The sequence below is a fragment of the Crocodylus siamensis genome, chromosome 4 (assembly GCF_052110815.1).
Source record: "Crocodylus siamensis isolate JL-2025a chromosome 4, ASM5211081v1, whole genome shotgun sequence".
NCBI classification, from domain to species: domain Eukaryota; kingdom Metazoa; phylum Chordata; order Crocodylia; family Crocodylidae; genus Crocodylus; species Crocodylus siamensis.
The window spans coordinates 124,463,501-124,480,603 of NC_143398.1; the positions used below are offsets into that span (position 1 = coordinate 124,463,501).

At 42.7% G+C, this 17,103-nt stretch overlaps 1 protein-coding gene across 1 annotated transcript in view; it reads right to left on the reverse strand.

Annotated features, from left to right (window-relative positions):
• The window catches only part of LMNTD1 (lamin tail domain containing 1), a 119,643-nt gene that overhangs the window by 96,605 nt on the left and 5,935 nt on the right, over positions 1–17,103 (reverse strand). Inside the window, exons 3-5 of the mRNA XM_090041116.1 lie at positions 14,666–14,864; positions 7,851–8,037; positions 1,129–1,331 (exon numbers count right to left, since the gene is read on the reverse strand). Of these exons, the coding sequence (XP_089897242.1) occupies positions 1,129–1,331; positions 7,851–8,037; positions 14,666–14,864 (589 nt within the window). The remainder of the gene's footprint in view (positions 1–1,128; positions 1,332–7,850; positions 8,038–14,665; positions 14,865–17,103) is intronic.

Sequence of the window (17,103 nt, forward strand, 5' to 3'; positions counted from 1 at the left end):
AATATCCTTGGAAAAAAGTCCAGTGGGCTGGGCATCAGGGCACCCTGGCTATATCTGTACCACTTAATTATTGATCTAGGCAGTGCTGTACTGAAACATACTGCATTCAGGCCATGCAAGCTAACTTTTTAACCACAAGCAGAAGAGTTATCTTAGGCTAAGTACAGATAATCAAAAGGTCTGAAGCTGAATTGATTCAGTATTTGCAGGTTAGTCTAAGCTGTGTAGATTGAACCAATATGCAAGTGAATAGCCATTCCTTTTTTGGTTCTAGAAATGCAGCCACCGGCCAGAAGCTGTGGCATGCTGGAGTATGCCTCCCTGCTCAGCTGAAGCAGACAGCTTGGGCCAAGGCTAGCCCACCCACCATGCAATGGGAGGTTTGCAGAGAAGATGCAAAACAACTTGGGATGTTGGGGGACTGAGTTAACTTGAATCTGGACAGCATCTGGGACAGAAGTTCAATAAACTGATTTAACCTAAATCAGTTAAGTCTGATACTATATCCATTCAGGTTTACCTTACATCGGTTTCAGCCATTTTGAAAGTGATTCATGTGCACTGAATTTTTGTTGTGTTACAGATTTGAACTGGTTTTTGATCACTTATATTGGTTTATGTGTAATGTCTGTCCCTAGCCTTAGTGTCTTGTCATGTACACTCCAATAAATATCTTAGTCTGGAGCTGTCATTGAACAGTGTAGACTTACCTAATGAGTTTTAGGCCAATCTTCTTAATTAATCAATCTAATGAATGTTCTGTGAACGTCAGAACCTTCACATTGTAAGATCTTTGAGTTAGGAATTGTGTCATTTATATCTGGATGTCCCCGTTGCACTTTTGAGTGCTCAGAAATACATAAAAATAATGATAAAATCAGGCTTTCTTGTAAAATTCCATGACTTCATTGTTAAATCCTGCCTGATTTGAGCATGCTCTTCCGTGGAACTTAAGGGAATATTCTCTCTGAAGATTTAGGTCATATCTTTCTTTTTTTTTCAACTATTTCTTCCAACCCTGGTATGGGAAACCTTCTTTGTAAGACACTCATTTAAAAATTGCCACTTACACAGCCAGGAGGAAACAGTGTTGTAATGAAAGAGTGTAGTCAAAGGTGGGGTGCCCACCTTTTAATGAAAATTGGTCCTTTTTCTTCTGGTTGGCCTCGGAGAGCTTCTCCCTGCTCTACATCAGACAGCTTCAATTCTGATTTTCTTTGCTGTTTTATTAGTTTTGTTGGTTTTGTGTTATTCTTCAGGCTTTCACCATCTTCTTGCCCCTTCCATCTCAGCTTTCTGTTCCAGTACATAGGAGTGCACCAGGCAACAGCCTAAAGAAAAAAGGATAGCTCATTTGGTTACTGCATTTCCTCATAAAAATAACTGTTTCTAGTGATCAGTATGGGGACTTGGGGATCAGTGTCCTGAGGTATTTTTGAACAGGTGGTAAATTATCATCAAAATAATAGCACTGTGCACCAAGTTGCAGACATTGTGTTTGCTTTTTCAATCTGTTTTTAAAATTATAGGTTGGATCCATAATATAATAGCTTTGACATTTTGCTGCTTGATTTAAACCAAATCAGCATTTACTAATGGCCAACAACATCATGGTTAAAATGACTTCAGGCATTATCTCGTTAATAAGTGGACAAAGGTCTGTCCCACAAAAAGCCCTTGCAATTGACAGTTTTGCTGGCAAGGACTACTGGATGTTCAAGGATTGAATGACATGGGCTGGGGGGAAATAACCTCAACTATATATACACAATGCTGGGTTTTGAACCAGGTGTTACGATTCAGGAAAGAAACCTTGGAGTCATTGTAGATCTCTAAATATGCTGGCTCAATGGGCAATGGCAATCAAAAAAGCCAATAAAATGTTGGGCATTGCTAACAAAATGGAGAACATCATCACACTATTATGTAAATCCATAGAGCACTCACATCTTGAATACTGTGTGTAGTTCTGATTCCCAATCTCAAAAGGATGTAGTAGAATTCAAAAAGACAAAGAGAAGGACAGTGAAAATGATCGGGCTCATGGAGCTGTTGCCATACAAGGAGAGACTAAAAAGTCTAGGACTCTGCAATTTAAAAGGAGCAAGCTGAGGAGGGATACGATAGATGTCTCTAAAATCATGAAAGGTGTAGACCAAGTGAACAAAGAGCTGTTGTTTACCAAGTCCCAGAATACTAGAACTAGTGGGCACCCACTGAAATTAGTAGGTGACAAGTTTAAAACTAAAAAGAGAAAGTACTTTTTTATGCAATGCATAGTTAACTTGTTGAATTGATTGCCACAGGAGATGGTAGAGGCAGACAGCATAGCCAGGTTGGAAAAGGGACCAGCTATTGAACACAACAGTTGGTGATGTTTCTTCTGGCAATTCTAAACCAATAATGGTGAATGCCAGGGTAGGTCTTGAGTAAGGAATAGATCACACTAGATCAGGGATGGGCAAAATGTGGTCCAGGGGCCAGATGCGACCCACCAGGCCATTCTATCTGGCCCACGGGGCCCCTAAAAATTTAGAGAATTCATATTTATCTGCCCCTGGTTGCCTGTCATGTGGCCCTTGATGGCTTGCCAAAGCTCAGAAAGTAGCCCTCTGCCCATAATAATTGCCCACCCCTGCACTAGATACATCCGGTTCAGTTCTCTCCCTCTATACCATCCACTCCTGCCACTGTTGGAGACAGGATACTGGCTAGATGGACCACTGATCTAACCAAGTATAAAATTCTGTACCCCAAAGTCCTCCTCAACTATCCCATCTATTTAGTCCTCCAGATTTCAAAATTAGCTTGCCAAGCCATGCAAGGGTCACAGAGGCCTGAAAGTTAGGTATGTTGTGTTTTGATTTTTTCAGTCATGGGCATGATCCTGCAAATCACTGAGCACTGCAGCTTCAATTCAGCTAGGCCCTTTAAAGCACTTGCTTAAGCCTCTGACTGAGTCCAGTAAATTTAATAGGACCTAGTCCTATATAGTCAGCTCCAGGGTTTTAAAGGATCCAAAGTAGGCAACCGCGACAAAAGCTTTCCTCCAGTGCCATTTGCTCAGTGCTACAAAAATCGTGAGCCCAGAACTTTTGGTTTGTTGTTTCAGGAACTCACACTTCAGCATACCTACCCTTCTGCACTATTCTTTTATTTGCCAAAACATGATATGTCACTTCAGCTCTTCCCAATTATTATTATGTAAAGTCACACTTTTTAGAAGAAATGGAGTTAGCTTCTGCTAACCTCAGAGAGCAAGAGAAATCATCCATGTTATTAATTATGCTACAAAAACAAAGCTTACTTGGCCACTTGGTTCACAAAGGATGGTGGTACAATCTAAGTCTGTCCTTAACCTATTTTGTTCCTTCCAGAGAAAATGTGATGGAGGCTTATGAAGCATATTGGCATCTACTGCCCACACCTGTAATGATAAAAAAGGAGTAATTGGGTACAGGGAAGGCAGTCCATAGGTGTTTAGTGAGTGGTAGATGTACTGAGAATGAGCCGGTTTTCTTTTCACCAGGCTTGGCAGTGTTGGTAACAGGTTCTCATTTATATGACAGAGCTGAAATAAAGCAGAAGGGAACATATTTGGGGACCTATAGCAACAGCTTATCATCATCATGCCCTGCTGTAATGGATTAACAGAGATCAACGGGGGGGGGGGTCTATTTTTCAGGCACTTGTGGTAGGTTGAGCCAGGAGCATGGTTGGCTGATCTTATTAAGGAACTGATTAACAATGGGTGGTTCTTATTAATATATTCAGGGTATTTCCATAGATGTATAATATCACCTTTAAAATCTCAGTTCACAATTGCTTCTAGAGTTACTGTATGCAAGAGAAAACTATTTGCACTGAACAGTGGCAATTTTTTCATGCTTTTGTTTTACACAGAGGATCTTAACCATCATGTGTGCTGTGCAAATGCAGCAGAATTACTACAGCCATTTTGACCTTTACTAAAATCAAAGTAGCAAAAAGAGCCATTATGGAAACATTCTCCTGACAACAGACCACTATAATGCATTTTTACAAACAGCACTTCTAAAGCATTTTGTATTTCCATATCTGCAGGACAATGCCTTTAACCATTTCCTGGAAGGAAAAGCAATCTTTCTTTAATTTGCAGTAGAAGTATCTTGAAAAGATACTTACCCTCTCTCTCTTTATAGAGTGCTTGCTAGATGACAGCATGCCAAAGTGCTTTTGTGACTGTATTACATATACACCAGAGCATATCTGTGATTTGTGGCACTTCTGGATATATGCTAATGTGCATTTGTGCTGTTCTCAGATCAGGGCTCAAACTGGGTTGAGTTGAGCTGGAATGATGAACTGGGACATTTTTTTCCCCCAAGGTGGCCATCTGATTCCCCAGAATCTCACCTTCCATTTAAATAAATAATATGTTATAGGCAAAAAAAGACAACCTTGTAAGTATGAAACCAATACAAGCAAATGCAGCAATGCCTGTAGCAGCAGAGAGAGTGGGCCAATAGCTCTAAGCAATATGACCTTGTGTGTTCATTTCAAAAGGGTGTTTAATTCAGACACCTAGTGATAAAGTAAATGCCATGCACTGCTGATCAAAGTATACGCAAAACAATCCCCTAAAGTGCCAGAGGAGAGGGAAGGAGCCCAGGGGGGCATCTAAACCCAACCAAGATGATCTCACAGAACCCTAAAATGCATCCAAGCCCTGCACCCAACCAGCCAGGTAGCACCCCTGTGCCCAGTGCAACAAGGTCTAAGCTTACTCTGAGGGGTCTAGGGCCAGGTGGCATCTTCCCTGGTTTGAACTGATGTTTCCACTACACTTTGATCACAGTTTCTTATACTTGGTTGGGAGTGTAGCTATAGCACTGGGGAGGGGAGGCAATTGTCCTCAAGAATATTTGCTTCCCCCCAGTGGCAGAGCTCCACCTGCCAACTGCCCCCACCCCAGCAAAGCTCTAACCTGGACAAGGGTATGCTCCCTGCACATGCAGAGAGGTGCTGCCTCAAGATTTTGCCCCATCTCTGTGAAAATCTCTCTATGCCCCTGTACTCAGTTCACATGTTCAAATCTTTCTTTGAAACCCTGGAAAGTAGAAATATGCACAATTTTAAAATAAAGCTGCTTTTAATGAAATCTTCCAGCATGATCATAGGACTCTGAGGGCTAAGATCCTATGCACATACTATAATAGGGAGCGGTGTCAGTATATACTGTAATTTTCTGTTACTGTAAGAGGGCTACAAAGCCAGCAAGCAGAATGATGAGAGAAGGGTGTTTGTGGCTTGGGCTGAGGCATCTGCCAGGGCTTGGACTAATAAGCAGCCCCTGTGCTCAGGCCAGCTAATAGGCCAGGCTGGCTGGAAGGGGCAAGGTTCCAGGGGAAAACAGACTTGCCTTCAGGCTGGAAGGATAGTGGAGCCTTGATCATGGAGAGGGCAGGATTGAAGGGAGAGACAGCCCACATGCCCAAATGAGGGAGTGAGTTTTGTTGCAATTTTTTCTTTTTGTTTCTGTGTGGCTTAGGCAGTGGGCCCATGGGATGAAGCTGAAAATAAAGACTGTGTCTATTACCCCAAAGCAGGGGAAGAACTTTCAATTAGGATTTTGCTTTTTGTTTGTTACTGGACACCTGGAGAATCAGAAGTGACTGTGAGGGGAGGTGGAGGTCACTTTGCAGGTGCCCTAAAGTGTCTTATGCGTTTTCACTCCTTGAAGGTGACGCCTCAGACACTGAAAGAGACAGAGGGGATTTAACCTGTTTTAGGTGCGGTAACCCAGAGGGCCAGAGCCCTGCTGTGCAGCTTAATTCCCAAGCTGCGCTGCTGCTAACAGAGAGCCAAGGCCAGACTGAGTAGGCCCAGAGTTGAAAAGAGCAGCTAGGACCCAACTGAGAAGGTCTGGGCCAAGAGAAGTGTGAAAGGGGGAAGCCAAGTGGCCCAAATGAATCCTTCCCACCCCACTTCAAGGCTCTGGATGCTTCCCATTTGACCTGGTAGGCGAGATAGAGAATGGCGGATCAGAGGAGCAAGAAGGAGGAGGGGGCAAGTTAGCCAGCTGCTGTAGCTGCTGTCACAGTACCTATGCCTTAAATCAGCCAACCTAAGGGTGTATTTGAAGGCCACTGACAGGAAACCAAGGCTAAAATGCAGAACCTGTATGAGTATTTCCTGAATACCAGCAAAATGGACTGCCAATGGCACCTCAGATAACACCCAGAATTCCTCAGGAGATCAAAAGTCATACTCTCTATTTTACAGAGCAGAAAACTGAAGGGTGAAATGTGTTGGCCAGGGTGACCCAGCAGGCTAGTGACAGAGCCAGCACTTCTCAAGTGCCAGTACAGTGCTCTCTCCACTAGACCACAGCAGGGGCTGGATAGAGATTGGAAGAGTATTACTATAACTTTTTATTTTCTAATTCAAGCCCTATCTTGGATATAGCTTTTGGTTATACCTGTTACTATAGACAGGATCACAATTTTGGCACCACTAGATACATGATAAAACATCTCAAGGCTTTATCAAAGCTAGGTGTAGCAGGTCCTGGCCTGGTCATGGTGGCCCCTCAACTCTTGCCCTCTACTCCAGCTCCTCAGGGAAATTTCCCTTCTTTCTCTCCTGCCATGCTTTGATCTAGTTGTTCTTAGTGTGAAAGGGAAGTTGCAACCCAGGGCCCCAGAGTGAACCCAGTCCAGAGCAACTTTGTCCCCGGGAGACTCGGTTGTGGCTCTCCTAGCCTTATTAGTGCCCTAGGGCACCAGTCACCTTATGAACTATTTGTGGCCTTTGATCCACACACCAGCTTGTATAGGCTGGAACCCTCTTGGCTTTAGCTTGCTGGTTACTCTTCTTGTAGTCTGTCAGCTTAGTCCCACTTTCTCTGGCCTGGCTTTCGAGTCTCAGCCTGGTCTGGCCTTTGTTTGGGGGCCTTAGCCCTTCTCTCAGGAGGGCTTTCAGTCCTTGACCCTTTCAGTTTGTGCCTGCCCCAATCCTGCTGTTAGAACTCAGAATCTGGAGCATCTCCCAGGCACCCATGTGTGACCTCCCATCCTCCCCTCCAACCACTACCTCATCCTCCAGTCAAACAAGCAAATCCCACCCCGCAACAAAAAAACCCCAATGTCAGCCCAATGCTTTAAACATACAGGCTGCTGCAGAAGTCTCTTCACCAGTCCCCAGGCCTCCCTGCTCTGGCCTGCAGATTCCCTCCCTTGCCTGTCTGTGCTGGCAGGAGCTCTCCACACAGGGTTCAGGGCTGCACTACCCCTCTGCAAAAGCTTTATAGCTCCTGAGCTCCTCCTCTGGTCTCCTGACTGGTGACAGCTTCATGGGCAGTTTACTGCACCCAGGCTGGAGTTGCTTCCTTGCTGCCTTCCCTCCTGCAGCTGACCTATCTTTAGCCGCTTGGGGTCTTTTCTGCTGCAGCCTTTCTCCAAGTAGCAGGAGCCCCTGGCTCCCTTTTTCACAAGGCATAAAAGACTTTTCCTTTCTAGTCTTGTTGTTTGCTTCAGTTCAGACCCATCCTCAATTCTGAAAATTAGGCCACAATATGTAGAGTTTTACAGGATTGATATGACAAGAAACTGGGGTTAAGAGGAAATAGCTTACCATATCAGGCCAGAATTCTTAAATTCAGTCTTGTTAGTCCATATTTAGACCCTTAAATAAACAGATGATGGGCACCAGCAGTGATCTTTCTTCACTGAGATATTTAGGCACTCAGCCTTCATGCAATTAGGTTAAAAAGCTGGTCCTAGTCTTTATGTTGCAGAAGATAAGGGCCAGCTGAATTATACATGTTACATTTTGGCTGTACTCTGAGTTAGTTCAGATTCTGTACTCACTGTTACTGTAGAGTTGGCACTCATTCTGATGTTTGGTGGGAATCTGAACACTGCTACTGCTTGGCCACTGACATTCTGCTGGAGGATATAATCCCCAATACTCTCTTCTGTAACAGGGGAAGAGTTAAGGATCTTCACAAAATAACCACCTGGATGAACATCAGCAATTCTTAAGTTTCCAAGAGCACTAAAATGATAAAAGTCAAACCAAAGATTTAAAGGCACTTCACATGTGATGTATTCATATCTTTAATTATAAAAATCTGCCCACAGGTTTGCACAGTAATCACATCATATGCTGACTATTGACAGAAAATATTTTGCATTTTATAGAGCTCTCTTCCTTTCATAAACTTAGTTTAAATTAAAGTTTAAATATTAACAAATGAAATATTTAACAATATTTAAAAAGAGTAATTATATGACAGATTTATGCAGCTCCTATTGGTGTCAGAAATTTAAAAGTTCTTTGTGGGGGAGGAAAAATGTAATGAGGACCCCTATTGTTATTTGCTTTTGTTTTTCCTGGATGTATGTAGCCCATCATATCAATGCTCAACAAAGGGATTTGGCTATTAAAATCAGTGGGAGCTGGGTAGTAAACCCCCTTCTCAGGTTGGAAAATCTCAGTTATTGAGTTCAGTTATATATTCTTGCTTGCTTGCTTGCTTTCTCCTGATGCCCTTCATTTCTTCTTTCTTTCTGGAGGAAGGGGCATCTTTATTATTAACTAACTCCAAGAGACAACATGTTAAAACAATTAAAACCTACTCTCTCTTTTGTTTTGGAACTATAGCAAACCAGGATATGTTATTTATCAGCAGTAAACCCAGGGACTCCCTGAGGGAGCAGAGGAACACTTAATCTTGTGCAAGCCCTAGAAAACAAATTTATCTCTAGCCTGTTCCTCCTGAGCAACTCACCTGTCAAGGGAGCACTTTTAAAAACACAGCACTGTGCTGTAATGCTCATTGCAGGTTTTACTAGACAAACTGTGAATGGAGCCTGAGGAATCATTCAACTTTCCGTGTGACACCCACTGTGATTTAGTTAATTGTTTAGCCCTATTATGTCTTGGCTTTGTTGCCTGCCTGTGTAATGTTTTTTCCTTGCTCTGTTTGCCTTGCTGTGTTCACCAATAAGCCTAATTTGGACATCTGCATTTGTACTCAAGTCTGGCCCTACAGCACAGACAGAGCCACTCTGCACACTTGAATCACTGCTGCTGCAGCCCTGGAAGACCCCCAGAGCCCAAGGTAAGGCTACTGGAGATGACTAGGTGCTGGCCCCAGCCTCCCCTACCCAACCTGGAGCAATTTGGTGCTTATGCACAGGTATACCCCAGGGACAAGTAGCAGTGACATAACTATGTACTAATGCTATTTGTCCCCAGGGAAATGCATATGTGCACTCATGAAGACACACCCTAGGGGTATAAATGACAAAAGTTACATAGTCCGAAGTCTTCCTAAAAGCTCCCTTGCCTCCCACTGCCCAGATTCCACTGGTGACACAAAAATTCTGCTAGTAGTTCCTCTTATTCCTGCACAGGGAACCTGTTTCTAGAGGAAGCTTGGGTTTACATGAAGAAGAAAAAAGAAAAATTGTAGGAGTCTGAATCAGGTAGCGAACAAATATGAAGATGGGCAGAAGACTCAAGAGAGACAAATGAACTTCAGGGCTTAGAAATGGCTGGAGCTGCAAAATATACAGAAGTATTGAACACAGCAGAGGCAGCTGGCATTGGATGGAAACAGGAGGTGTTAGGGTAGGTGCTAGAACAAGACTTGTTTCTAGGCAAGACTTGAATCTGGACTGAAGGGGACAGGAGATTTGGAAAGGGCACCTGGAATGGGACCATGGTCAGAATGTTCTAGGAGTGTGATGGATAAAGCAGCAGGGGACCCATCTTCTCCCACTTCCAAAAGGCAGCTCTAAGCATCAGGCTGTATAATAGGAGTGTGCAAAATGGGCTGTATTCAATTTGGATTTGGATTTGGCCCGAATCAGGGACTGTGATTTGATTTGTTGGTTTGAATCACCGTCCCCAATTCAATTCAGCTGAATCCGAAGATCCGATGCTCATTTGGAGAATCAGCGATTTGAACACAGACACAGCTTTAAATGTTTTTTTCTACATACCTCAAGGTACCAGACATGGCTTATGAATGCTGAGATGCTGGGGTGGATGGAGTGTCCCATAAGACACTCCAACTCCAAATAGCAGGGACCCCCTGCGTGCTTGGCGGCAAACCCAGAAGTGGACCGGAAGTACTTCTAGTGCACTTCCAGGTCCACTGGGCAGCACACTGGGCCCCCCCACACACACCCAGCTCAGTGATCAGCCACAGCGGAACCCTGGGTGCCCCCCCAGATACAGGAGGCACCAGTTGCTGAGCCCGGGTGGGATGGGGGGTGGGGACAGCACACTCTCCGATAGGCCCAGAAGTGGATTGGAAGCTGGAAGTGCTTCTGGTTCACTTCTGGGTCTGCAGCTGAGTGTTCTGGGGAGCCCCCTGCACTTCTTTATGACACTCCATGCGCCCCAGCAGCGCAGCATTCATGAGCCCCTTGCTACATAGAGGTATGTAGAAAAAATATTTAAAGCTGTGTCTATGTCCAAATCGCTGAATCTTCCCAAATCTCTCCAGATTGATTTGGAAGGTTCCAATTCAATTAGGAGAGATTAAAGTGTCCTCTGATTTGATTTGGATTCAGAGATTCGGACATCAAATCGGGCCGAATCTCCATCGAATTGAATCAGGGACTGAAACTTTGCACAGCCCTACTGTATAATACTATGCATGTCAAATCACCCTCTGTCCCACTTGTGGGCTTAAAATTGAACCACTGTGCAGCCAAGAATGCAGAATTTATTGGACCCGAAGGAAAGCAGGCAAGAGGGAGTCTAGTAGTTCAGTTCTGTAGCTGGCAAGGGAAAAAAACATGCCTTCCAGTCCCTGTTTCCCAGATGGATTAGGCATTTTACATTAGACAGTCATGAGATACAGAATAGAATGAGGTTCTCTCTTGATTGATCTCCTGGCCCCATGACTTTTACACTCTTTGCTACATGGTGACCCAGGTTCCGTAGGAGATGGAGAGCATCCCCACATAGTATAGCCTACAGCCTGATGGGCAGGGCACTCTCTTGGCAGGTGAGAGATGTAGGGTTGGATATCTCTGGGCTAAGAAGGACCTAAAACCCTTGTCTGACACTTTCTAAGTGATGCTGCAGCCACTAGGCTATCATACAAAAGGTGGGCATAATCACAATTCTTTTTCTTCTCCAGCTGAATTATAAAGAGTCAGTCCTGGTCAGTTATTCATCTACTTTCAGAAATTTTACATACAGCATGACTAAAACAAGGAATTGGAGAAATTGCAACTCCTTGAATGCTGTAATTCACCATTAGATCCATCTAGACCAAGGAGATCAAGATTGAAATGACTAAGCTCTGGACAGAAGCTGGAGTTCAGACACATTCCTGTGCTCAGCATTTCCTACTGTCTAGTTCCGGTGGTTCACCACTGGGTGGTTCCATGTTCACCATTGGGTGGTTCTGATTTGCCCTTTGCAGGGCACTGACTGTAGAGTAAGCCTAGGAGCATAATTTTGAAGATCCAACAGGAAGGTGACAGGTGAGAACTCAACATTCCCTTCAGACCTTTCATGTGAGGTCTTCTAGGGCTCCATGATATTGTCTCTCTTCTTCAAAGTGTATATGAGGCTGCTGGGTGTATCATGTGGAGATTCAAAGTGAGGTGCCATCAGTGGCAAAATTAGAGTGGAGTGACTAGGGCAGCTGCCCCAGGCACAGACTTAGGTAGGGGATAGGGAAAGATTGGCTGCTGCTGCAGCTGTACCATTGCAGTGGTGGTACAGTGGCAATTGGAAGCCACTGCTACCCCCATGTGTTATAGCTGCCCTGGGCACCGAGCTGCATTGCTATGCCTTAAGTGTCATCAGTATGCTGATCATACTCAGCTTGCTTTTTTTTTTCTCATCTGCCCTGTTAGCAGTATCCATCCTTTCCCAGTGTCTGGATGTAGGTGAACCAATTGAAGTTGATTCTGGACAAGACAGAAGTGGTGGTGGTGGGTAGACCACTTGGCTTTTAGGGAAGGATTAGGACACCTATTACTGACAGAATTCAGCCTTCCTTTGTCCCTGAGGTTTGCAGATTTGGAGAGCTCCTAGATCCTCTGCTGCACCTGGATCTTCAGGTGGTGGCAGTGTCTAGGAGTACCTTTCACCAGCTCCATCTGGTGAGAAGGCTGAGACTTCCTTTCAAATTCAGATCTCATTACACATCATTCATGCCATTGTAATCTTGAGTCTATACTACTACAATCTGCTCTACATGAGACTGTTCTTGATGATGACTGTCTGGAAGCTACACCTGACGCAGCATGCAAAGGCTTGCTTTCTGACAGGGTTGGGTCACTAGCAGCTCAAAACTCCAGTGCTGTAGAGTCTGTACTGACTTCAAATAGCTTTCTGAGTACAATTCAAGGCACTGGTTTTGACCCACAAAATCCTTAAACAGTCTGGACCCTATGTACCTAAGGGAAAGCCCTCTTTCTTATGCCTCAGTGCCAACCCTAAACTCAGTTGAAAGCAGCCTTCTGCAAGTACCATCAGTGCACCAAATGTGCTTGGAAAAAACATACAGAAGACCATTCCTGATAGTCACTCCCTAGCTTTTGAATGCCTTTGTCTTTGAGGTCTGCCAGAATCTGAGTCTGAACATCTGAAAATGCTCTAAGACCTTCCTATATGGGCAGGTGTTTAGCAAGCCAGGATAGCCTGGATTATGGTTTAGGGATTATTTTTAAGATTTTACTGGTCTTTATCATTATTTTCTTATTGCAATTTACCCTGAACCTTTTTTGGGGAAAGATGACACATAAATCTACTAAATAAACAAATACATCAAAATACATCAAAATAACTAAGCTAATAAAAAGAACTCCCTTAAACATGCTACTGACAAATTTATACAGCCATTTAATTATTGATATATCTGCACATGCACTATTTCATATATACTTTAATAACATGTCATTTAATGAAATGACAAAATAACAGGTTGGCATTATGGTCATGCTTTAGAGTATAATTTTCAATTATTTAATGTGTACATTGACATTGAATGGATTTTAGATTTAAGGTGAATGTGTCCAAAAGGGCATTAGTGTTCTGGTGTGGTTGTATGTCACAATAGTAATGAATTAAACAAGATTTTTTTTAAATGCCTCTTTCATACACTAAACAATTCTAACTACACACACTGCAAATTGTCATCACATTACTCTCTTTATCTTCTACAATTTAGAAGAATTAATAATTTATCTGGCTTTCCATATTAGACAAGATGTGAAGTCAATCCCCCATTGGAAAATAAGTCACACAATACAAGGAAATACATGGAGAAGAAGGTAATCTTTTTTATCTTTTGGTGTTTAACTACAGTTATCCTTTATATTCAGTCAAACAATATGGCATATCTCATTATTTGGAAATGGTTTTAGAATGCAGGAAACAACTGGGCTTTCTAGCTAGCTTTTCAAAGGCTTATTTTTAGAGCCATGCCTAAAAAGTTCTGGACTAAATGGGTCTTGCTATGGAAACAAAATTGCTAAGCACTAGGGATGTATACAGACTGCTATATACAGCTTCAAGAAAAGTGTAAATAAAATTGACAGAATTACAAAATTAGTGAGGCAGGGAAAAAAGCAAAGATCTGGAATTTAGTAAAGCATTTGATATAGTACCTCTCAAAACATTTGTTCTTCTTGACTTGGATATAAATAATGTTGTATAAACAGGCTGTAGGGCTGCAAACAAATAACAAGATAAAGAGAAGACAGAAGGTGTTATGTGGGATTCCTACAGATATTGGTTGTAGGTTCCATCACATAGAATATCCTCACTTATGATGTAGAAGTGGGAAGAAAAACATCTAGTTAATAAAGTATGTAGATAATGCTAAATTGAGAGGAGGTACATGATGGGGGAACACCAATGAGGACAGAGACAACACACAGGACTCTAGAAGGCCTAGAAATATAGGTAGGAAATAAAGTGCATTGCAGCTTAGAAAATTACATGCTAATATATTGCAGGTAGTAATCAAAAGTATAATATTAAGTGGGAAGGAAAAGCTGGAAAGCATTAAAGTTGAAAGGAGGGTAGGACAAGGATAGTCCTGCAACCTGATTGCAAATAAAAAAGAAAGAAAAAAGAAACAGAAAAAAGGCTGCTTCAGTTGTAGCTGCACATATGTAAAGGAGGAAGCAGGAAAGTAATAGATTCTCCTTAAGCAGCTTTGAAGAAGCTTTGGAATACTGATCCTCATTCTCCTCTCATCTGAGTAGAACTCTACTGACAATAAATTCATCATTCTTTATTTATTCTGATGTGAGAGTATCATCAGCCTCTCTGTATTCTTTTCTGAGCACTTCATTACCAGGAAAATACTGACAATTTGGAAGGAATCATAGAAAGGTCACAAAAGATCATTATGGTCTGAATTATGAAAAAAAAAATAAGACCAAGAAAGTTAAATAGGTATGGGTTAGTTCGGTAATCACAACAGAGTATTGACGACAGAAAATATGTCTGAAGGAGAACAGTTCAAGAAGACAGAAGAAATATTAGGCTCAAAGGCTTTTAATTAATAGCAAGGTAATGAACTTAAACAAGGGCATATTTAGGCTGATTATAAGGATGTTAATAACAGGATGTATACAAGCCTTAAATATAACATGTCAAAGTCCTTAAACATCTGGTAGGTAATGTGCACGTGTACCTGGATGCAGAAATGTTGTAACCCTCAGCTGCTGAAGGTGTCCTCTCCAAATGTCTTAGGTGTTGGGTATTCTTCTCCAAGTCAGTATAGGAAGAGCTGATATCCTCTTGACCTTGGTCTGATATACTTGTAGTAGGGCTGGGGCACATACAGTTAGGACATGACCACTCTGTTGAGTTTGTATTAGTGACAGAAGTAGCTGTTGAATGGGCAATAGAAGGATGTGGTGAGTAATGTGAAAAATATACAAAGACAAATAAACAGGAACGCTACATTTTTAATATCAAAACTGCATAATTTAATTTCCTTATTCTCCCCTCTAGTTGCTGATATAAAGCAGTACTCAATGAGCCCTGATGACAAAAACTTTAAACCTATGAATAAACCATAAAATGAAACACAGCTGGTGAAGTAAATATTTTGCTGGTGACGTAGATTTATTACAGTGTCAGAATTACCTTGGGTAGCTAAAAAACAATAAATTATGCCATCAGCAGTATAATTGTCATCCTGCAATTTCAGTGCTGCTAGAAGGCCTAGCATCAGCTGTGAGTTGGTAATGAATATATTCAATCTCTCTTCCACTTACAGAATGATGTGATAATATGCTTGATTACTTTGTATTCTCCTTTTTGCAACATGTTCAAGATATTCAGAGATAAGGTCTTGGGCACTACCATAGGCTCTGCACTCTGACAGACTCTGGTGAACACTGCTAATGAACCTTGCCCCTTATACCAAGAGTTTTCCTTGTGAGATGTTGAAGTGTGGACCCAAAAAGCTGCCTTCAGTTCCTATTGATGCTTGTCATCCACTGTTGCATTTAAGACTTCCCTGGATTCAGAAATTCCTTGCTCGGCAAACTGTCCTTAAGCAGATCTGATGGGACAGGGGGCAGCCTCATCTCCCAGGAAGTGCTCTGTATCTCACAGCATCTTGGCTTTAGTCCAGCAACCCATGCTGGACACAGACCAGTTTTTCTCCAAAGTATGTAGTAATCACATTACAGCAGACTGTAGAAGACTCAGCTTCTAGGCAGAGGGAACTCAGATTAACTGGACTATTCACCACCTGGACACAACTCCACCTGGCCAGCATTTGCAGATGCAATGTCAGTCGATAACAAAAGCTTCTTCAGCCACTGCTGCACCACAGTCCTTTAATAACAATCCATGCTGCAGTTGACTGGCTTTGCCATAGGTCAAGAGTCATGTATGCTCTAACCTCCTACCTTCCTGACAAATTAAGTCACTGCTGGATGGATTATCTTTTCCAGCATACCAGGAAAGCTATCTCTAGCCAGGCATGCTGCTATTCCTTTTCAGTGTGGTTGTTTTTTGTTGCTAGAAGCATTTTGAGTTTATGTGTCTCCTTCTGGTAATGCGTTATACCAGGGCAGTGATACAGCTCAGAGCCCCAGTTTAACACTTTGTTTGTAGTGCCTTCCCCTGAGATACCCTGTGTTAATGCTCAGATGTACCTGCAGTTCCATTCCTTGGGCAATGAAACAGATTCTCATCTTCTTGGCAAATGAACAGTTGGTAGCAGCCAAGTATAATAACAAATGGGTAATAAGGAGGTTAAATGTTACAGTTCAGTGGGCTAAAGAGAGAGCCATGGCAGGTATGCAGCTTAACAGTGTGTGAATTTTGTAAAGAATTAACCTAACTAGGAATAGTGTCTGGGGACTTGGTAGGGCAGAGGCCAATAAGCTCTGTAATCAGGAAACAAGATGAGTTCTTGCAGTCTGTTTTTCTCTGCTAAAGTCTTTGTTGGATCAGATATTCAGAGTGGTTAGTAGGGCTAACAGTACAAGAATGAAGAGACTGTGTTGAAGATGATTTTCAGAGATGTGTCAATAAGCCAGTCTGTTTCTCAGATTACACTAATAGCTTCTTCTCCTGTATTACCGGATACCATGGGCTATGGCTGGGATTTTAACAATGCCTCAGTGTATTAGGCTCCCAAACTCTACCAAAATGCCATGGGATTTGGGTGCATAAATTTGGTCCTAAAACTGTGGCATTTAGCCACAAGAACTGAGAAGGGGACTGTCGGGAACTGTGTCTTTGAAGAGGAGGAGTCTGCCCTGAGGCAAACATGGCCTCTGCCTATGCTGCACCACAGATTAATGGGGTGCTGGCTCCCCTGTATAATAGGATGGTGAAGAAAGGCCAAGGTTCTGGTTTCCCTGTACCTGTCACTTGCCTGCCTGGCTCTCAGGATACAATATAAATGAGCATTTTTGAGACTTCTATTGTGTACTTCAGTTGAGAAGTTGAGAAGCCCACTCCAGGGTCCTGGGCAGCCTCAGGAGTAAGAAACTCTCCAGGGAGGTAAGGAGTTCATATTTATGTACCCTCTACCTGACACAGAGCAGGGATACCCTATGCTGAAGGGCTCCCTCATTCTCTCCTGCTGGGACAGTTTAATTCCAT